At 37.8% G+C, this 23,448-nt stretch overlaps 1 protein-coding gene across 7 annotated transcripts; it reads right to left on the minus strand.

Annotated features, from left to right (window-relative positions):
• Window positions 1-44: 44 nt before the first annotated feature.
• On the minus strand, window positions 45-22,838 carry LOC125040866 (histone acetyltransferase KAT6A-like). Of its 7 annotated transcripts, none has more exons than XM_047635636.1 (15): window positions 22,627-22,838; window positions 20,244-20,554; window positions 19,830-19,903; window positions 17,194-17,300; window positions 16,769-16,902; window positions 16,102-16,243; window positions 15,543-15,798; window positions 13,539-13,776; window positions 12,931-13,081; window positions 12,307-12,609; window positions 11,575-11,890; window positions 10,233-11,094; window positions 7,101-7,185; window positions 6,175-6,420; window positions 45-5,420 (listed from the first exon to the last, which is right to left on the minus strand). In XM_047635636.1, the coding sequence occupies exons 1-15, from the start codon at window positions 22,819-22,821 to the stop codon at window positions 1,743-1,745; spliced, it is 7,098 nt and encodes a 2,365-aa protein (XP_047491592.1). In that variant the 5' UTR covers window positions 22,822-22,838; the 3' UTR covers window positions 45-1,742. The 7 variants fall into 7 exon arrangements, with proteins under 7 accessions (XP_047491592.1, XP_047491591.1, XP_047491588.1 ...); XM_047635635.1 differs by having other exon boundaries at window positions 17,194-17,342; XM_047635632.1 differs by having other exon boundaries at window positions 18,891-19,903.
• Window positions 22,839-23,448: the final 610 nt, after the last annotated feature.

Below are 23,448 nucleotides of genomic sequence, written 5' to 3' on the forward strand. Positions count from 1 at the left end.
CAGAAAAAGTACTCAGGAGAAAAGGTAAGCACAACACAATCATGTTACATTTAAATAAAGTATTTTATTTAACATTTTAAAAAGCAAAATGTACAGCTTAGTTACAAGATCCTATAGGTGATCATATACAGTTAAAATGCTGCCTCCTGTCACAGATCATTTGGCCTACAGGTAACAACTGTTTCAACGTGACCCAACCTGAGCCCCTTATGGAGTCCTGCGTCTTGCAACATCCATAACTGAATCCTCTCCCATTTCTTTATTCCTGTAATTTATTTTTAAATGATCAAATATCAAATTACGGATCACCAACAAATACGTATGTCTGTTGTCAGGCTCTTAAGAGTATACAAGTTTGTCAAACTTTTTGAAACACCAATATGTATAATTTCTTCGGACTCTGAAAAGGACAGTCTACATAACACAGAAGAGCATTCTTTCCTGTGTGATGAATTGAAGCTAGTGTGTAAATATGATAAAAATAATTCTCATAATAAAATAAAAATCAAGTGTTACTGTCTGTAAGAACTCAGGAGGTTATACCGACCTTACTGCATAATTAAATATGACTAAAATAAAGTAGCTAATAAACAGAGGTCAGATAATACTATTTCAGTTTTCTGAAACAAAAAACAGACATTCCAATTCCTTCTGGAACATGTTCAAGAATCAGAGTAACTAAAGCACTCGTACCAATGAGAAAAAACTCAGTTGTATGTAAAAATATTTCCCTTAAAAAAAGGAAAGAACTGGAAAAAAAGGAAAAATTATACACTGGGTACAAAGGCAAAAAAATGCTGGAAAACATATCTCAACTGGAGAGCCACATATGTACTGTTCAAACATCTGTTCCCCTACACAATAAATACAAACAAAAAGCCTCTCTACAGCTGGATACAAAACTAACCACAAAAATGACTTCATTGTGCTCTACAGCCAGATCCAAGCCACGACATATCTCTTGACTGACATGTTGTACATAAATACCCAAGTAATGATCATCCCTCGGGAAAAAGGGGCTTCAAATGCAACCATCCCATCCTTACTAAAATCTTAGGCTGACTTTGGCCTCTCACCAAGATCAGTATCACAACGTAAAAGACTAAGACTTTTCCTCATCACTAAAATAAACTTAGATAACACTGCTCTATAACAATTAAGCACACTTTTCTGTCAATGAATTGATTATTTAAGATCACTTTGTACTTAGATGAAAATCAGGTTTAACTCGAGTCCATAACCATGAACTCAGAATACCAGTTCACACTAAGATATATATATATTTATATATATATATATTTTTATATATATCTGAAGACATAAGCTTCTTCACAATTGTCTTCTCCACTTGATATGGAGTCCTTAAATTATGGACTTAGCCACCACAGTTACCAAGTCCAAGTAAACTGGCTATGTCGTTATTTTGAACCGTGTATAAACACCATAAATAAGTATCTAAAATATAGCTCTCACAACAGGCCCAAAAATATGAAAGTTTTCACTAAAAAATCTGTGTAATTTAAGTGGTACAGATGCCAGGGTTCCTTGTCACTAAAGTTTTTGTTTTTCAATCATTCCATTCGTTATAACCCTTGACACTGTGGTTCACTAGTCAAAATATTGCCTAGTCTTGCATATGTTTCTCTCCTCAAATTGAACCAGCACTGAACACTAATTTTGCACTTGCACTGCCACTCTTTAATAAGCACCATTGAGTAAATACTGAAACTTTAAGTGAGGGACTACCGCCGCATGGTGCCATTGAGCTGCAGTGGGGACATATACGAATATGGTGGGTACATGGTGTTCTGGGGCTGGGTGCGAGGGTCTTGGTACTGGCCCGCGGCCTGCGGGTGCATATTCATCATCTGCATTGGTAGCTGCTGATTCATAAATGAAGGGTTGGTCAGGTACGAAGGGTTGAGGGCTGACATTGCCCCCGCTTGGCCAGGCATGCGATATCCATTTACTTGGTATCCCAACATCGTAGGACCCATCATGTTGGAGGACATCTGTGCTGCAGCTGCTGCTTGGTGGGATTTATACTTATACGACAATGGCACCTGGGATTGTAAATTTGAGATGGGAGGTGTCATGTTGCGCTGGGCTGCCGCAGCAGCTGCTGCTGCTGCAGGAGGCGGGGTAACTGTGTGAGACGGAGGAGGAGTGACAGTGTGAGAGGGTGGAGGCGTCACACCTGCACAGGGAGGTTGAGGAACAATATCCATTATCCCATTTGTGAGTTGCTGTAACCGTGCTATACTACATGATGATGCACTTGCTTGTACTCCTCCAGCATGATGTTGGCCACTCCCCATGGGTGTTGGCGTTGGGGATGGCCCAGGGGGACTGGAGTTGAGGAAGTGATAATTGCTGGGTGATGGCCCACATACACCAGAAGAGCTAGCCCCATGTGTTGCACGTTGAGTACTGGAGGTAGAAGAGGACGAGGCATTTTGACTGGGAGGTTGCTGAGGGCCGCCCATGCGGGACTGGATAACAGAAGTCATGTAAGATGAGGAGTGAGCAGGATTGTGAGCTTGGGCATAAGTTGTTACAGTTGGCTGGGCCAAGTAACTCATGGAAGTGTGGTGACCCAACATCTGCTGGTGTGGTCCCACCATGTAATTTGGATGATGAGTGAAATTCTGCATTTGAGAGTGTGAATGTGTTACATGTGGTGTGCGTGGAGGGTGTGGAGGATGTGCAGCATGAGGATGGTGGGACATTGGGTGGTGCTGACTCAGGCCTGAGGGCGGGTGTGGCGTCCCAGCAACCATCCGCTGCGACATCATATGAGCCTGACTCGAGGCATGCATAGCAGCCATTGCAGACTGAGGTGATAACTGAGTTCCTAGGTTTGAAGGTGGTCGAGATCCTGCAGATGAGATCTGGACCTGGGGTTGTGTTGGTGGTTTTGGCTGAATATGTCTCTGTTTTGAAGGTTGGTGTTTTGTTGGGGCTTGATGTGGTTGAGTATGTGGTAGGGATACAACACCTATGGCTGGGATGATCTGAGATGTAGATTGCGTAATAATGGGTTGCGTCTGTGTCTGCGAATGGGTATGAGGTTGAGGCTGAGGCTGTGGAACAGGCTGGGGTAAAATTGGAGTTGGGGTGGGTGTTGTCCGGGCTATGTGTGGCGGGGTTGGTGTTGTGGGTTGTGTGTGTGTTGGGGTTGATGGTTGTACATGAGTTGGTGTTGTGGGCTGAACATGTGTGGGTGTTGGGGGCTGGACCTGCTGGTTGGATACTTGTGCACAGTCACTATAACTCTGAGGCGTGGAGGCTTGCTGAGGGGCTTCTACCGAGTGAGCCATCTCATTGCTGGATATAGAAGTTGGTGACTCAATTCCAAGCTGAGACACATCAAACTCACCCTGGGAATAACCATGCATTGAGTGGACCGAGTTTGTTGTAGAATCGGGGGTGTAAACACCCATACTGCTAACTTCCTGTTGGTGTGGTGGGGTGGGTGTGGGGGCTTGCCTTGTTATCACTGACGTAGTGTTGGTAGACCCACAAGAGGATGGAGGAGTGCTTCCAGCAGAACTTGTCACCTTTGGCCCCTCTCCAACTTCCAGTGCCAGATCATGGGTGTGAGCAGCCTCTTGTCCTGTGGGATGATTATCAACTTTGGTGGCATCAGCAGGTTCATATGTCTGCTCCATCTGGGATGCCAAGTTCTCTTCCTGACGGCCAGCAGCACTTAGGGTATCTGGCACTCCAGGAACAGCAGCCTGGACACGGGGCTCACTTGCATGGCCTTCTTCTTCTCCAGGACCATCCCCTTGTACTTGTTCTTGGGTCTGCAATTGTGACGTCTGTTGTTTTTCTGTCTGTGGCTCTGGTTGTGAATGTGTCTCTGGCTGTGGTTGAGACTCTGTCTGGGCTTGGGGCAAACACTGAGGCTGAGGCTGTGGCTGAGGTTGTGGCTGAGGCTGAGGCTGAGGCTGGGACTGAGGTTGTGGCTGGGGCTGAGAGTGAGACTGCTGCTGATCTTGTCCAAGTTCTTTTACAACAGCTTCACAATGCTGACTTTTTCTCTCCTGGACATCAGGGTTGTGGTGACTAGAAACTGCAGAGAGTAAGGGTGTCTCAGGCACAGGCATTGGTTCTTCAGCAGATGGCAAGTGACACGACTGGTCTTCCTCCAGACCCAGTGGCTGAGGAGAAGCCGACGGCTGAATGTGGTCTACTGGAATCTCAGAGATCGGCGAAGATGGAGAGTGGAGAGGAGTGGGAGATCCTATAGAGGAGGGAGGAGGGGATGCTGGAGATCCTGGTGAGGTTGGAGTGACAGGAGCTGGGGCACATGGTGGCTCCAGAGGGGAGTCTGGTGGCAATGGGGAGGGTACTGGTGTAGTGGGGGACGGAGGTGCAGGGGCATGCGGAGGGGTACTTGGTATAGGGGAGTGTGGAACGGAAGATTCTGGAGATCTATTATGGTCAACAGAGTTAGCTGGACTTTGTAGAGAAACTTCACCTTCAGGGTGGAGAGGAGAACATGATGGGATGGCAGGGGAAAGAGTGTGGCGAATGGGTGATGAAGGAATGATTGGGGCAGACGGGCAAGATATTTTGGGCTCCTCTATAATTTCGGATTGCCGAGGATCCTCAACCAGGTTTGATTCTCGTTCTTCTGTACCACCCCAAATGCTCTCTACTGCTTTTGTGACCTCTTCTTGGTAAGCTTCATCCACCCTCCCATCCCCAACTTTGCACTCTGTAACCTCAGGCACCTCTTCAACGGGAGGAGGATTGCTAAAAGTTTCATGTTCCAGACAATCACCATTGGGTATGGTCTCACTAGTTCCATTCATGATGCTGGCCACAGCTTTGTCAGCTTCACTTAGCTCTTGCTCCACCTCCCCTGCCACGTCTTTCTCTAGCACCGCCTCCTTGGCTGGGTCGTGGTTTTCTTTTTCTACCTCCATCTCATCCTCCTGCTTCTCTGGCTCATCATTCTCACCACTTTCTTTGCTTTCTGTATTAGCACCCACAACACTGTCCTTGAAAACTTCCGGAGTGGGATTTGTATCACAATCTTTAACAACCTCTTTGTCAGGGTCTTTACATTCCACTTCCTCCGGAGCAACACTGTCTGTCTCAACCTCGGTCTCACTTTTACTTTCCTTCAGCGTGTTATCCTCTTTTTCAGCACTGTCCTCCTTCACAATATTTTCCACAGGAGCTTCTGGGAGTGCTGGAGTGTCACCAGCCTCTTTCTCTGGTGCTGGAGTACTTTCCACAGGAGGAGGATCTGGAACTGGATCATCCTTTTTAGTTTCAACCTCCTTTGGCTCATCAACTTCATCATGCTGTCCGTCCGTGACATCATTCAGGGACTGACGATTCTCAGGTACGCTCTCTTGCACATCAGGACCATCCAGTGGAGCAGGCTTTTGCCCTCCCTGAAACTGAATTGCAGAAGATGAGTACAGGTTCTTGTACATTAATAAAATAACCACTTAATTTTGTATATATTAGATTACACAATGAAAAAAATATAATCATTTAATATATAAATCCTTCATTTCTTTACATTTTAATCACCATATGTAATAAAGATTGGTATCATCTCTCAAAGTAACTCAAACTGATTTCATTGAATTTAACTGAAAAAATAATTAATCCTTTAATTCTAAAACTAATTCTAAATTCCAGTATATTAGTATTGTTATATCAAATGCAGTTAAATTAACACTTGTTCAAAATTCATGCCATGGCATGGAAACAAATCCCATACTCAATACTCTTCAGAACAAAATCATTTTTGCTACCACATCACTTAAGTCTGGCATTTCCCTCAAGACCCAATTAGTTTTTAATACTGATACTATGTTCAACTATATTAGTACTGTTATATCCACACTACCAGATCAAATGCACTACTAAGCCATGGAAACAATTCCATACTCAGTATTGCTTCAAAAATAGATCACTGCACTATTTTGGGAATGGAACTTCAAGGGGAAACACTCAATGAATTCTTAGTGAAGTTAGTTAATGAAGACTAATAACTGTAATATGTTCTGCCTGTTTCATCAACACCTCTATGCTACCATGGCAATGGCCTCACTAAGACATGCAATGTCACAACATGCTTCAAAACAATGAATGTAAACAACTCTCACACACACACACACCACCAGGCCTTGATGCTGGACTCACCTTGGACCTCCCCCGCCCCCGGCTGGCTGGTCTACCTGGACCCCGGCCTCGACCACGACTAGAGTTCTTGGGCCCACGAGGCACTCCCTTGGGCCAGCCTCGCTTCTTGACGAGGGAAGGCTGGGCAGGCTCTTCCACCTTGGTGTTCTTCTCATCTTTCTGGTTGGTCTCCACCTTGCCATTTCGTCCTGGCTCTGACTTAGTGAGATCACGACTGTCAGCACCATCTTTCTTCCCTCTTGTTGACTGGTAAGACAAAAAAAAAAAAAAATGGATGTCTATGAATGACGTTTCTAATGTCTGCAGTATCATGTGTACCTAGGCTCTTAACCTGGATAAAATGGGTAAAACTTGGCAAGGCTGGGAAGCATGAGCGTGCACTTATATGCAATTGATACCCAAGCTCGTGAGTCATCATTCCGGCAAACATGAAATGAGCTCATGAAGTGATTAGGTACATGAAGTGTCAGGGAGTTTTTCACCATGATATAATATGACACACCAGATATAAATGGGTTTGAAATGATCACTTAACAGAACTTCCAAATAAAAATATTGAGTGATGAATGATTTACCTGTTGACATATTTGGAGTATGTTATATTCTAATTTTTCATGAAGTTTTTTTCAGAATATGTATGTGTATAAAAACCTATCCTTATAGTTAGGAATAGATCATGCACACTAATTTGGTACAAATATAATCTTTCCTAAGACTACCTACCCACCACCCACAGAAGAAAAAAAAAGAGATGGCTTCATAGCATGAGACTGTACAAAACAAAACAAATCCATGAAAAAAATATACAAAACACTATGCAAATTGCTTACGTAAAATTCTTGTCCTTAAACCAAATCTTTCAACCATGAACTTAGCAAGGAAAGTGTTTAGAAAGAAGTGTTTCGTCATCCCTATCAGCAACTTACCTCGTTGGACTTTGGAGTGGCCGAGTGCTTCTCCAGGTCCACCATGGGCTCCAGGTGGGGCATCTCCAAGTCTCCACTGTCCATGCTAGTGATAGGAAGAGGCAGCATTAGGCTGAGGGAGCATGGTTCAAACACCTCTTCATGAAATGAAAATGGACTACGCCACCAGGACAGGAAACTGGAGGATGTGGACGTAATCTCTCAGTACAACCAATAACAAAACTACTGAATGGAAAATACATATGCATAGAAATGAAAAAAAAAAAGTAAAAATGGCTAAAAATCCTGATAACCTAATAAATTCCACACAATTACCTAACATCTTCCACGCAACCAGGAAGGAATGAAAAACACTTATTAATAAAGAAGTTACATCTGCAGTAGTAAAAATTGTAACTATCTGGTATCTGCTAACAGTTTATATGAAAAGCAAGACAGTATCATCCCACCTTTACATATATCACATTACATAGTTCAAATAACATTATCAAAACTTTTTTCAATTTCAGAAATTAATTTGATGGATTACAAATACAAACACTACAGAAAAAAAGGATACCATCTTTAAAACCTTCCAAAACTACCAACAAATATGTATGTATGTATGTATGTATGTATGTATGTATGTATGTATGTATGTATGTATGTATGTATGTATGTATGTATGTATGTATGTATGTATGTATGTATGTATGTATGTATGTATGATAATTCCCAGTTGAAACCTAATCCATACTTACCTTTAACCCATTGCTGCTGGGGACGCCATGTACACATATGCCATGCTCACAGTGAGTTTCGCTTATTCATTGTATTTACACATAGATGGATTCACAAGTGGTTAGTCACTAACGAGTCAATCACTAGTCCGACTTAGCACACCCTAATCACCCTTTTCCCCGAATTCCTTAAATATCACACTCTATTTTACATTCTATATTGTATTTGTTATGTCAATAATGATAAAAACAGCATCAATATTAATAGCATTAATAAAAACACACACACACATTACATAAACTCAACAAAGGGGAAAATCAGGTGACATTATGTAGACTACTAATTGAATCCTTGGTGGCTGAGCACTTGTGGAGCATCTACGTGTACAGATATTTCACAAAACACTACTACAGTGAAGACAGTTTCCCAGCAGCATTGGGTTAACAGAACTGTCAGTAAGGTAAATTTACATAAATTTTGAATAATGCCTATCAGTTTCATTAGCATCTTTTAGTTTAACCTCCTTTTCAAAATAATATATATCAGCAAAGCAAATCTAACTTTATTATATATCATAAAGTAAGCAAGAGTTTTGACAAAATACAGGAATATCTTCTATGCAGAAATGCTATTTTCTTAATTCTATAACAGACACCATCAGAATCCTGTAATTCATTTTCCAGTAGAATGAATACTCCAATCTTTTACTTTCAAGACGAATGAATATTGGATGAATCATCTAACTCTAAGCAGTGCTGTCCACTCATCAATTCATATCTATTTTCACATTTTGTTCTGCTATCTTTTAACCCCTAGGTGACGGGTGTGGAAAACTTAAAAAAAAAAAAAAAAAAAACTCTACGCTCTGGCGAACCACGGCAACGTGCCGACTTTGAGCGCGTGAGTTTGGTACATCAAGCCGAATCACTGCCTCGGAGCGATTTGGCGCGCCGCCGCAGCGGACAGTCGCACGCCACATTTCGAGCGGTTTGTTATCACGCCTATAGGCATGACCTGTCGGGAAGGGGTTAACCCAATGCTAATTAAGGGGCACTAGCTAGGGTGCCAGGATTAATTTCAGTCACCAGCACAAGCCAAAAATTAGAAGTACAGGGGAGATATTTTTTCCATTGTTATTTTATTCTAAATGAGCCTATTAATAATTCTCAATAAAGTCATAAAAAACAAGGGGTACAACTAATTTTGTAGTCTGTAATCCAAGAACCTGCAGCACTGGAGCTTTAAAACTCTATCCCTGTATAGTGCACAGAATATAGAACAGCCTACACTGTCACTCCATCTGTCAATCATAGAGTTAAAATTCTGGATATCTTTCAATGCCAGTTTCCAATGCAAAATCTGAAACTCAAAACTTTCAACCAACATGCCATGCACATAACTGTAAATAAGTCTTACTCTCTATTCATTGTTCATGTCAGTTTTCTTTCCTTTCTTTGTATTTCTTCTTTCACTTCTAGTATGATCAAAACTTTAACAGTACACCAGTGTTACATACTAAAACGTGTCAAAATCTCAGAGAGATCTGTCATAACAAACTTAAGATGTATATTGACTGTAAATTGTACTAAATTTCATGCATAAGGAAAACCTAAAGTTCCAGAAACAGAAAGGCATGCAATTGTGCAAACAGCAAAGATTCCAAACAACAGGCACCTCTACAGAGATATTGTGTTGTTGATAATGCCAAATAATACTACCGTGCAATATGAGGCACATGCCACAAAGACATAGAGGTGGATACCATACCCCATATTTATTTGCACTAAAGGCAGTAATGCAAAGTCCTCTTTTAATTTTCTTTAGTTTCAATTTTGACTAGAGTGTTGCAGGTTTGTGCCTCTCACAATTTTTTTGCCTAGTGAGTATGTGTAGTTATGTTCCATTTTAAGAAAGAGAAACCAAGAAAACGAGAATAGGGAGGGAGAAAAAAAAGTGAGAAAGTGGCTCTAGAAAGACCAAGATTTACCATAAAAATTAAAGGCCACAAAGATCCCGCCATGCTCATTTACTTCACTTATCCAATATTACCCTCCAAAGGATATTACTCCATCTTGTTTATCTCTGATACAATGTACAAATTTCAATGATAGTTTTATAGGGAACCAGTCCTCTAACTTGCTTGACAATTTAGTCTTGTTCTGTCATATCTTATTGAAGAATTAGATGCACTTACCTTCTGCTTCTAGTAAAAACTTCAAATCTAGTACACTTTCAGCCTCTACCAGAATTCCAAAGCAAGATTATCTCAACAAAAAAGTTCACCATCTATTTAAGCAAGCTTAAATGGACTGAGCAACATTGGAAGTATCATCATGTTGCTCTCTCTGCTGAAAACACAGGAATAATGGACTTTTATCACACTGTCACCATGCTTAAAATTAATCTACTCACCCATCCTCCTCATTCTCATGTTCCTCCTCTTCCGGTCCATTGGCAACTCCACGCAGACTCCTCCTCAAGCCTGCAGCTGCTGCGTCTGAGGAGGAGAGGTTTCTGCTCAGCCTAGACTTCTTCGATCTGAGGTTGACTGGCTCTGGTTGCTCTTCAATGCGTTTGGACTTTCTGGTTCTTGATGTTTCCTCAACTTCATTATTTCTTCTCGTGTGTCTCTCAACAACTTCATGGTTCTGACTGATTGTGCGGTCTTTCTCATCACTCCTTCTCGCCCGTTTGTGCTTTGGGGTTAGAGTCTCCTCTGCCTCCTGCTGGCTCTTATTTTTCTGAGCCTCATTCTTGTCAGTGTCCACCGGTGCTTGCTCTTCCTCATCAATCTCGGAATGCTTCCTCCTCCGACATTCCCTGCTACTGTTGACAGAGGAGTTCAAGGTCTTATTCCTGAGTCTCTGTGAACGCTCTGACTCCACTGTTGTATTATGAGATTCCTTTTCCACGTCCCCTATGGAGGAGTCTTGCTTTCTCCGAGTTCTCGAGGACTCTCTGTGGCTTGTGATGGGTTCCTCAGCTTCTTGTGCTTCTGCTTTTCTTTTATTTCTAGATGTTTCCCTAATCATGGAGGTCTCTTCTTCACTCTCTCCAACTTCAGGTTTCTTTCTAGTCCTACTAGAGGTTTCCCTCCGGCTCTTTGGTATCATGACTGAGGAATCATTGTCTTCCTCTGTAATTTCCCTTGAATCTTCAGTGTCTACTTCCCCATAGTTAACTCGTGAGCTGGATGCCACTCTCCTTGAGTTCCTTGGTGTAGACATTGAATCTAGAGTGCCTCTTTTGTTGCTCACTAGGTCTTTGATAAAATCTGGAGAAGAAATGTCAACAATTAAATATATTGCAAAGATAAATCAAATATTCTTTTTTCTTTTTTGTTACTTTTTGGTATATTCAGAAAAATACTCTTCAAATGAAAGCTCAATCACCAAAAAGGCTGTGCCTACTAGAAAAATTACATTTTCTTATTGAACAGGGATTCATTTTCAGTCCATTCCTATCAAACACATAAATTGTCAATAAAAGCAGAGACAGCACCATATCCTACTTCCTTTCAAAAAAGAAAAATACAATTGTATAGATTCTCATAAATTACTTTTGAACTCCTAAAATCATAAAGATCATATTCTTGATGAATTTCACTCTCTTCAAGTTCTTGTATAATCCAACTAGGCAAAAAAAAATTATTTGAACCTGGTGCTACATCTACAATATAGATACTTTTGTGTATATAAGGTTTCTTTTTGTTACCACTTCTCCTTAGTTCCATGTTAAGAGTTTATCTGCATACCTTTTTCTGTTGGCTGCGGCTCCTCTAAGCTCAGCCTCTCATCTTCGTTGTGGCCTCTCACTCTTCGTTTCCCTCTCCGCCTCTCCAGAGAACACTGAGTTTCCTTGAGGGTATGTGACTTCCTCCTTTCGCTGTGGAGGCTTCGGAAGGTTGGTTCAAAATCGCTCTCATCCTCTTCCTTAAAAACATAAGCATCCTCCTTTGAGGCTAATGACATCTTGTCATCAATTTTGTTTTGTGAGGAAATGTTTTCAGTCTGTTTGATATCATCAACACTGCTGTTAATATTCTCCTTCTCCCTCTCTTTGGCTTCCACCTGAAAGTATGAGTAAATGTGAATTTTGCAGTCATTCTATCACACTTCACTGTGAGTTTGAAAGTTATAGTATCAAATTCTTTTGCACTGTTATTAAAAGATTCATGATTCAATTTGTCCTTATCAGTGAACATTTAACTCTTTACCACACCAACAATCAAGTAACGAACACTATTTTCTGACAAGACTTTACCAAGAATAATAAAGAATGTTACTCTGACCATAGTAAATGAAATGGTGGCAAGTGAAGATCTGTAAAATAATGAATTAACGCCCCTGGGATATTGGAAAGACATTGTAAAGGTACGCCTAAAAGCAGCATAAACCAAGAGGCAAGATCAAAATTTGAAAAAAAAAGAGAAAACAATTTATTCTGAAAGTGACAAACAAAAGCTGGCCAAAACGATCATCCTTACCACAGACTCCGAAATCTCCACTGTGTCGGGGACTTTGGCAGCTCTTCCTCGCTTCTTGGGGGAGGATGACAATAGCACAGGAGGCACTTGGGATACTTCCTCCTCCACTTTCTTGGGCTCTTCCTCTTCCTCTTCCTCCTCCTCCTCCTCCTCTTGCAGTTTGCTGCTTTCCTCTTCCAACACTGGCTCCTTCTCCGATTCTTCCAATTTGATGTCATCCATCTTGCATGACTCATCGTCTTTGCTGATCTCCAGACTGTCATTTTCTTTCTTATCCTTCTTCTCTTCTTTTTCTTCCTCATCCTGAAATGACAAGGTGATATGCTTTACTGGTATTCCTAAAACTTCTCTTCAGAGCATGATAAAAACAAAAGTTCTTGAAAAAAAATTACCAACTGCTAATCTTCCAGTATCCTCACTTGCAAATTGAAGATAGAAACAAAACAATTAAAATCCTCATATATCAGAACAAATCTACCCCTTCCCCATGCACAAAAAAAAAAAAAAAAAAAAAAAAAAAAAAAAAAAAAAAAGAGATCTGCCACAAAGCAAAGCAAATCAGCTAAAAGAAAAACAGCTACTTAACTAAGCTACACCCAAAAACATCATGAAGAGACAACCTACCTCATCAGAGTCTTGTTGCACGGATACATTATGCCCAGGTACAAGTGGTGACCAGCGGAGGGCCTCTGGATCTAGCCGCAATCTCCGGGGGTTGTTCAGCTGCTTCTGGTAGTGCTCTTCGACCATATTCCAGTCTATACTCACTACCATTCTGAAATGTTTGGGAGAATTCTTAGATGCTTTCTTAATAATCTAAATGTAAAAACTTGCTCTTATAAATTACCTTTTTTCTTCTCCTTTATGTTGTATTTTTTTTTCTTTCCTTTTTTTTTAATCATTATTTTGATTGTGCATTCCTCCTTTAATCACTCACAATGCATATAGCCATACCCAGCTGATCAAGCAATTTGTTATGACATCTATACACGTGACACGGCAGTAATAGGTTAAATAAACAAATCAATACGAAGAAAGTCAGATCTTGATTTATCATTTGAGTATTAACATTTATCAATATTTGTGCTTAATAAAAGTCAATAGAAAGTCAGTGCTTGCTTTATTATTCAAGCATCAACATTAATCAATAACTATACTTTAAAAAAATCAAAAGAAAAATGAACAACTTTAATCATGCTAGCACCATCTTTAACCAAAACAGTTTTACTTACTGTCCTAATGCATTCCTCTTGAAGAAACCAAGGATATTCAGTGTGTACACAACATCAGCAGGATACATGGCTTTGTCCTTGACCACTTCTTGGATGCAGAAGGAGTTCTTGTCCCGTAGGTGAAACAGGTACTCCAGGATAACTGACTTCCAATAGGCAGTGTATGAAACCCTCCCCAGGTCAGAGAGGGGCTTCTCAGGTGTTCCTGGCTGGCCCTCTCTTTTTGACAGCAAGTAGCCTGAAAATGGTGGTGTTAATGTGATGGAATAAAGAAGATATCCAATACCCCAATCATTGACCATTATATTTGCCTGCCAGAGCCTTGACCAATGTCATTATATGATGGACCTTCAATATATCCTTCCCTTTCTTGAACCCTGTGTAGCCTTCCACTGTTTTCTAAGTTGGATATTAAAAGACTACATATATCAAGATCAGTGGCTCTCAGCCCATGTACTGTGACACACAAGAATCTCACAATGGCCTATAATATAGGTCACATAATAATATGCAGACATGTATTTCTTGCATTTAGCCCTACATTGATGGTGTGAACAACAAACCAAGCCCAACTACCAGCTAGCAAGAATACACATCAAATCCAGTCAGCCTGCATCATGTTGTTCAGTTGACAGCGCAAGTTTAATATGTCTTTAAGATTCAAATCAATCAGAGCGTATTTATATTAATTGTACATATTCTAGGGAATACAAAAACTGTATAAACATGATACATTTAGAACCATGGATCTAAACTCTTCTCAATCTCTAGATGCTAGTTTTCGTTGTTAAAATAATTATGAAATAACAGATGGTACAACATAAAGGCTGTGCAGGACCAAACTACAAAGTCACTGCTTCTCTATATCATTTGCACATTTAATTGTCAAAGCATTCTAATAATATCTACATATTACCCCTTAACCAATCTATCTCCTGATCCATCTCCCCTTTCCCCTTTCTAAATTACATCAGGTAACTTTTTAACTTTCTTTTCCTTTTTTCCTTTTCATCTTTCTGTCTTTTTATAAACCCTTAAAAAGGTAAAGATGAAAACACATCCATCCGGCCTCAACTCATTCCCTTGAAAATCTTCCTGCCACTAACAAAAAAGTGCACAGTAATTATGTTTCTTCCAGTGCATCTGGTTTCATATCATAAGAAACAAGCTTCTTCACAAAATGTGGTTAATGATAGTTCCTCAACAACATACTTGTTTTGTTTTTTTTTCTATTTGGTTACCTTGACCTTTTCCATTATCATAGCAAGAGCCATGAAAATCAATAAATTGTAAATCAGGTTTATAAAGAGCAATCAGCAATTAAACTTTTAAGAGATAAGATAAAACCTGCAGCAACTTCTCTTTACTACTCTTAGGGCAACACAACCACATCACTTTCTATCCATTACATTTGCCACTAAAACAAACCTGATAAGAATAGAAGTAAACAACCAGATCTAAATACTATTCACAGGGAAAGGAGGACACACACATCTAATAAGTAGACTACTCATAGTTAGTGCCTCCCATCAGATCCCTGGTACCCCTGTTGCTAAATTTACTATCTGAACTAAAATTGTATCCCTACTTTATTTTCTATTTCACAGATAATTTAAAATCTTTTGTCTTAAAAGTAGTCAAACCCTAGGCTATCAGAAATTTTGTTGGTTATGTATTTTGCAAAATTTATATTACTTGAACTCTATTTGTAAAAAATGACAAATAGGTAACACAATAATATTACAATATGGAAAATTACTTCTTTGGCTTCCAGAATATATTTTTTTAATTCATGATTTTATTTATTTATTTATTTTTTTTAATTGTTAAAATATGGTTATGGATGTTTACAAAAATTTCATCAGTTTCATGATATCATAAATATAAATTTGAAACTGTTAAGCATATTGCTACGATTGATATGAGTTTGAGGACAAGCTAAAAAATTCATTAACAAAGCACAATAACAAAGATCTACACATAAAGTATAGATCATATACTTACTAAAATCAATAAGGAAACGCCCATAGCCTTGCCGCTGGTACTGTGGCATAGTCATGATACATGACACATTATATTTTAGTGCTGAGAGTTTCTCCTTACTGAAGTACCCAACAAGATGGCAACCCTTCTCATCATTGCGGGTTAAAACGTAGAAGAGAAAGGGTTCAACATCATAGTATAGCGTCTTATGATCCAGGAACAATTTAGCTAATAGGCACAGATTCTGACAATATATTTTGCTCACATTACCATCCACCTGAAATAACAAATGGAACTGTTAGAAATGTATTATTGAACCTAATTCTTACTACAGTACTCAAAATATACATACAAATATGATACATTTATATTCTGCAACACAATTTCAGTGTTTGCTTCATTTCTGATCATGAACTGTAGGTAACAGTGCTTAGCAGAGAATACTAACAAAAAATGAATCTGCTAGGATATGAACATATTACAGGTGAACCACTCTCAACAAATAAAATAACATACCCTTTACTTTTATTTTCACTGACCACTGAAATTATATGAAAAAGAAAAAAGAGGACGAACATACCTCAAAGACAGAAAGATTATCTTTCCGGTAGATTTCAGTACCAGGTGGAGTGCGCCAAAGACACTTTTCTAAGTGCCGGCCCAACATGGAGACACTTTTCATGTACTTAAGACAGAATTCACAAAGGAACAGTTTGGTTAACCTGTAGGGAGGTATTGAACAAATTAATGATATATATAGACTTTACATGTATTACCTCAAAATTCCTTTAAAAACATAACCTTAATTCTAAAAACATTTAGGCATTCTTACTGTTATTATTCTAATGATTCCTAAAACTAATGCAATGGCTGGATTCAGGAAACAGAAGTGGATGAAAAAGAGATGGAGAGAATGGCAGAATAAAATAAAAACAAAGATGAGATTATTGATTCCTAAAGCAATTTCCAAAATAAAATGAAGGAAACCAAGTCAAGCCCCTTGTTGCTGGGGTAGCATGGGTACAAATGATTTTTGTTTATTAATTTTGTTTAGACACAGACGGCTCTTCGAGTGCCTGTCCACCATCTACGTTAACACAAAATGAACAAAATAATAATACAGTGGACAGTGTAAGTACCCAGCAACAATGCATTAATAAGAATGGGAAAGGGAAACAAAACAATACAAAAAAAAAGAAAGAAAGAAACCAGAATGAAAATGCAGGGAGGAAAAATGTTTTACATACCGTGCATATTCCTGGGGGTATGGAGCGGAATACCATGTCTGAATATCATACTGGCCAAAATCTATGCTGGCTGGACACCGTGACATATTGAAGGGGTCCCGTTCTTGAACCGTTGTTCTATTTTTATCCATTTCCTGGTGAAGGAACATGTCAGCTGATGAGCTTCTTACCACAAAGAGTAGTTACATTACGAGTAGTTATTTATTAACTAATCCCACAGACATTGCCAGAGCAAAAATAGTCCTGCATTTTACAAACATGTTCATATATCAAGATCTTTATTTAAAACTACAACTTTCTTTTTTATAGACTTTTGAAAATACCTTGAACTTGCAAAGTCCTCCAACATTCTATAACACTTCACATGAAAAAAATACTTTATGCATTATAACATCCCATACTTTCTCTTTCCACTCCAAACTCACCTGCACTGCCTGTTCCTGAGCCTTCTTAAACATTTCCAAATCTCTCTCAGTGACTCCTGGGGGTAAAGGTGGTCGATGGAGGGGCTCCATACTGACTTTACTCTCCACTGTGGGCGGGGAGAGCAACACTTCAGCATTCACTCCCGGATCTACCAAGGTCATACTTATACACACACTGAGCCTCAATACATTAAAAAAAAGTATCTGAGAAATAATTATTCTTAAATTCTGGGTTATTAAGATTTATTCATTCACACACACAAAAACAAAGAAATTATACTAATCATAAACTATTCTAAATTTTTTTTTTAATGTGACTATTTTTACTCATGAATATTACTTTACATGAACTCAAGAATTCAAAATATTAATTCTTTTTATTTCAAAGTAAATATTATTAGAAGGAAGAATGGTTTAAGGCATTAGTATAGTAATATCTCAAAGAAAGTTAAAATATACAATAATTAAAATACACACAAACAGTAAATGATTAACCATATATTATTCATGTCCTTCAACATTTAGCAACCATAATCATGAGGCCCGACTCCCAGAACCCAGCACAGCCCGGCCCCATTAACTAAGGAAAGCACACACCGCCTCTAGCCCCACTATGTTGTAGAAATTCAGGGTGAGAAAAGCTACCCGGTTATATACAGGTGGATCGCAAACCTGGATCCAAATTTTGAGGGTTATGAGACCTTATTACTTGCTGTTGCTTTTTGCATAATATTGTTATTACTTATTTATGATTCTGGTGGTGTCAGATATGTCTGGGTTCCCAGATCGAGAGGCCCCGAGAGCTTCCACAGTTTGCCATCCCCCACTTGCTCGTACATTTTGAGACTAGTTCCCACCACATAACCCTGTGAATTGGCCAAATGGTAAGCTAAGGAAAGCCAGGGCAACTCTCGTGGAAACCGTTGAAGATAACTGCCAATAACAAAACACTACATCCAGGAGAGGAAAATCAAAGCATAAAAATAAATCAAAACTTGGTATAAAAAAAGGGAGAAAAACAAAATAAAGAAGCAGGTCCTTATAAGATATCCTACTTCTTGATATTTCACTGATTAATCTCTGGCATGCAGTGCCTGTCACCATACATCAGTTTATAAAAACATTTATATCACTCATGCACAAGTGCATTGTCTTCTGCATGCACTAAAGCGATAAGCAACAGCTGGGGTTGAGCCCTTCAGTTGCAGTGCTGGACATTTTCTCTACTCAACAGTGCAGTACTTGACATTGTCCTGATTAACTATCTTCCTATGCTGAGAATATTTTGGTTCTGAGTAAGAGGTCAACCATGAGGTTGAAGACCATCAAATCCTCTAAATGAACTAGCATTATACTCTTCATAATCAAAACTTTATCCTTACAATTTATCTGATTATAAAAATCATTGATGATTTGAATATTTCATGAAAGTATCAATCCCTCTGGATTACACAGTTCCTCCTCAACATGCATTTCGTCCAGTGCATGAGAGGTGTGAAGGAAAATAAAAATAAAAATCATATAACAGTGAAGTTAGGTAGTTAATAGGTTTATATGAAGGCTAGCCATGCAAGAGCAATGGAGTTAGCAGCAGTAGCAGAAGCAGCAGTAAAGAAGCACAAGCATTACGAGGGTGAGAGTGTGATGCGGGAAGGTGGCAGCACAGCATCACGGTCCACAGAGTGCCTTACCCTCACCCCCAGTGTGGCTGCTGCAGCCCTCGGGCTTCATCTTGCGCCATTTGCGTCCATCCGCTGCCTGAGTCTGGCTGCCACCACCACCCACGCTGGCCGCCAGAGGATTGGCTGCTACCAGAGTTGACGGGATGGCACTTGTGCCACCCGAGCTTGCCCCCACACTGGTGCCAGGCCACCTGTGGGACGCCCACGCTGACCATGCCCCCCCACTTCGTCCCATCCCACTTCCCGCACCACTACACTCACCACCATAGATCCCCTCGACACCTTCACCAACTCTGCCTCCACTCTCCCCACTGGCCTCACAGAGCTGGGTCTCCCCATCTCTGGATAACTTTAATATCCTCTTTGGTCCTTTATACTTTGGTCTTTCCTGCATTGGTCTCTTCCGAGAGTCATACGGTGTATAGAGGTGGCTCAGGCCATCAAAAAGGCCTTTCAAGTGTCCAGAGGCAAGCATTGCGCTTGAAGAGTTAGTTGACGAGGAACTTCGCTCCTCATGAGGTGTGCCACTTCCCGAGTCCACCTCACCTTCACTCAGAGAATCAGATTTCCTGCCATGAAGTTTAATGCCCATAGTTCCCTTGCTGTGCTGCAGAGGTGGACTGCCATCACTATCATGCCCTAATGTTCTTCTGATGGCTGCCTTAGGCATATCAGCACCAGACTCATCACTACTACTAGTGTCTGTGGTTGATTCTGGCCCACTGGAACTTAACTCACTGCCCATCTCCACACGCTTTACCTGCCCACTGGTGTTCTCTCTTTTCATCCCTGATATGCCAGTACCCGCACTCCCGTGAGACACCACCCGTATTTCACTCTTTGCAGCTCTAAATTTACCCTTCTCAGCCAAACTCCTTTTGAAAAACTTAGCCTTTTCTTTGGATAACTTGTCACTAAGAAGTTTCTTTGGAGGGCCAAGATGCCCATGCATACCATCACTGTCCTCTGAGTCGCTGGGTAGCTCCTTCTGCTGCTCACTCTCACTTTTACGCCATCGAGATGCTGACCTGTGAAAAGGCATAAACATGAAGGCATGGGTCATATACAATTCTGATGCAAAAAAGGAAAAAAAAATAGCAAAATAATAAAAAAATAACGAAAAATATCTTATGAATATAAATTATTTGTGAAGACTAACTAGCAACAAAACATTACTTTAAATATTCTTTATAGAAGAAAACACTAGGAAAATGTATAATTTCAAGAACAAAGTATAACAAAGGTTTTTCCCTTAATTTTTTAAATATCTTCTATTGAGGAAAACACTAGGAAAATGTATAAATTATAAAAATCAAAGAATGAAGTGCACAAACACAGAGAAGGCAACATGAAGCTTCTGCGACTCACCTTGAACGCGAACTGGACGATGAGGAGCTGTACTTTCTACTTCTTACAGTTTCCTGGAGACCCTTCCGGGACCTCCCTCGCCCTTTTCTATTGGAAGCCAGGGTGCTGTTGCTCGCTATGCCCTCACCCTGGATGCTTTCCGTAGGTGAGGCGGTATTGCTACGGTTATTGTTGTTGGTGGCTCGCGGCCCTTTGGTACAATGGGAACAGCACCAGTTAGGGGAATTTGGCCGGTGCTCCAGTGTGGGTGTGACGCATCTGATATGGTAGCCCTCATCACAAGTTGTGCATATAATTAGGCTGCCTAGGACCTATCAAAGAAGGATGGAAAAAAAAAATATTAAACCTATTTTGAATAATAATCTGAGGTAGCATGGGAAAGTATCATTAAGGAAACAAAATGTTACACTTAAGACCAAATATACCAATATTCTTTTCTTTCTACAAATGGGAATAATAAATGAAATACAATTACTTTGGAATATTACATAAATCAATAAATTCATATATATAAACATATAAATATATATACATGGATACATAAATACATACATATATTTACAAAATATTATATTATACATATTTATATATATATATATATATATATATATATGTATGTATATATATGTATGCGTATATATATATATGTATATATGTATATATGTATATATATATATATATATATATATGCATATATATATGCATATATATATGCATATATATATGATATATATATGCATATATATATATATATATTATATATATGTATATGTATATGTATATGTATGTGTATATGTATATGTATATATATGTATATGTATATGTATATATATATATATATATGTATATGTATATATGTATATATATATATGTATATGTATATATGTATATATATATGTCTGTATATCAGTGCATATATGTATGTATGTATGTATGTATGTATGTATGTATGTATGTATGTATGTATGTATGTATGTATGTATGTATGTATGTATGTATGTATGTATGTATAGACTACACATATATGTATATATACATGTATATGTATATATAAGTATATGTATATGTATATATAAACATATACATGTATAAATATAAACATATATATATATATATATATATATATATGTATAGACATACAAACATATATACATTATATATATACATATATAACTACACAGACATACATATACACATGCACATATATAAAAATACACACACATACACATATCTATATATTCATGTGTATATATACATATATACATACATACATATATACATATACATACACCAACTTGTATAAGTATACAAATACATATACATATATGTATATGTATATGTATTTATACATATACATAAATATATACATAAAAATATATACACATACATAACACATACATGAATATACATATATACATGTACATGTACATGTGTATATATACATATATACATATACATATGTACATATACAATGAATACAAATACATATATACATATATATACATACCTATACATATATGTATAGGTGTATTTTCATATGTATACATGTATATGTATATGTGTATATGTACATATGCATGTATATATGCATATATGTCTACATGTATATGTATGCATATACATGTAGACATACATATATACATACCCTTATATACTTATAAGTATAGGTACATGTATATATGTATAGGTATATGTATATAAGTATATATGTATATATGCATATGTATAAATGTATATGTATATGTATATATGTATACATGTATATGTATGTATGTATACATGTTCATGTATACATTTACATATATGTATACATATATATGTATAAATATACATCTATGTATACATATACATATATATTTATACATATGTACATATATTTATACATATGTATATATTTATATGTATATTTATATGTATATTCATATATGTATGTATGTATGTATGTATGTATGTATGTATGTATGTATGTATGTATGTATGTATGTATGTATGTATGTATGTATGTATGTATGTATGTATATATACACCTCCCCACACACATACACACTCATACTGTGAGTGCATACATACTTACATATATTATATACATATATAAATATATAATATACATACATATATATATTATGCCTTATATATATATATATATATATATATATATATATATATATTATATTTTAGATGTATATTACACTTTATACATATATATATATATTTATATATATATTATATATTTATTTATATATATATATATTATATTTTAGATGTATATTACACTTTATACATATATATATATACATATATACTTATACACACCATACCCCCATATTTGCAAACCATGCAGCACAAATCATGCATTGTGCAGCACCAACAACAGTATCCATACCTCTGATGCTGTCTTCCGACATACTATACAAGGTTTGCAGTCTTCACATTGCCATCCCTGCTTTTGTAATCTCACAGAGGACGCAGGGTCGAGACGCAAACACTTGGGGTGGACTGAGGTCCGGCAGGTACCACAGTGCATAAAGCCGCCTTCAACACTATTTTCTGTACCCAGGCACTCGCAGCAAATAGGCATGGTGGTGTTCTGCAAGAGAAGAGAGCCATTTCAAAAGCTGCCCAACAAACATTCTATTCTGTTCTACTGATGGTGATGATAACAACATTAATGATGATAATAATAATAATAATAATAATAATAATAATAATAATGATGATGATGATGATGGTGATGATGATGATGATGATGATGATGATGATGATGATGATGATGATGATGATGATGATGATGATGATGATGATGATGATGATGATGACAATAACAATAACAATAACAATAACAATAACAATAACAATAACAATAACAATAACAATAATAATAATAATAATAATAATAACAATAACAATAACAATAACAATAAACATAACAATAACAATAACAATAACAACAACAACAACAATAATAATAATCATCATCATAATAATATTAATAATCAAAAGAAAAATAAATAAAAATAAATAAAAATAATAATAATAACAATAATGCTAATAGTAAAAATAATGCTAATAATATTAACGATGATAATATATGATGATAATATATAATATATATAATATATGATAATCATAATGATAACAACAATGATAATCATAATGATAACAACAATGATAATACCAACAATGACAACAATAATCATTATAATGA

Source organism: Penaeus chinensis, chromosome 29 (genome assembly GCF_019202785.1).
Source record: "Penaeus chinensis breed Huanghai No. 1 chromosome 29, ASM1920278v2, whole genome shotgun sequence".
In the NCBI taxonomy this organism is placed as follows: Eukaryota; Metazoa; Arthropoda; class Malacostraca; order Decapoda; family Penaeidae; genus Penaeus; species Penaeus chinensis.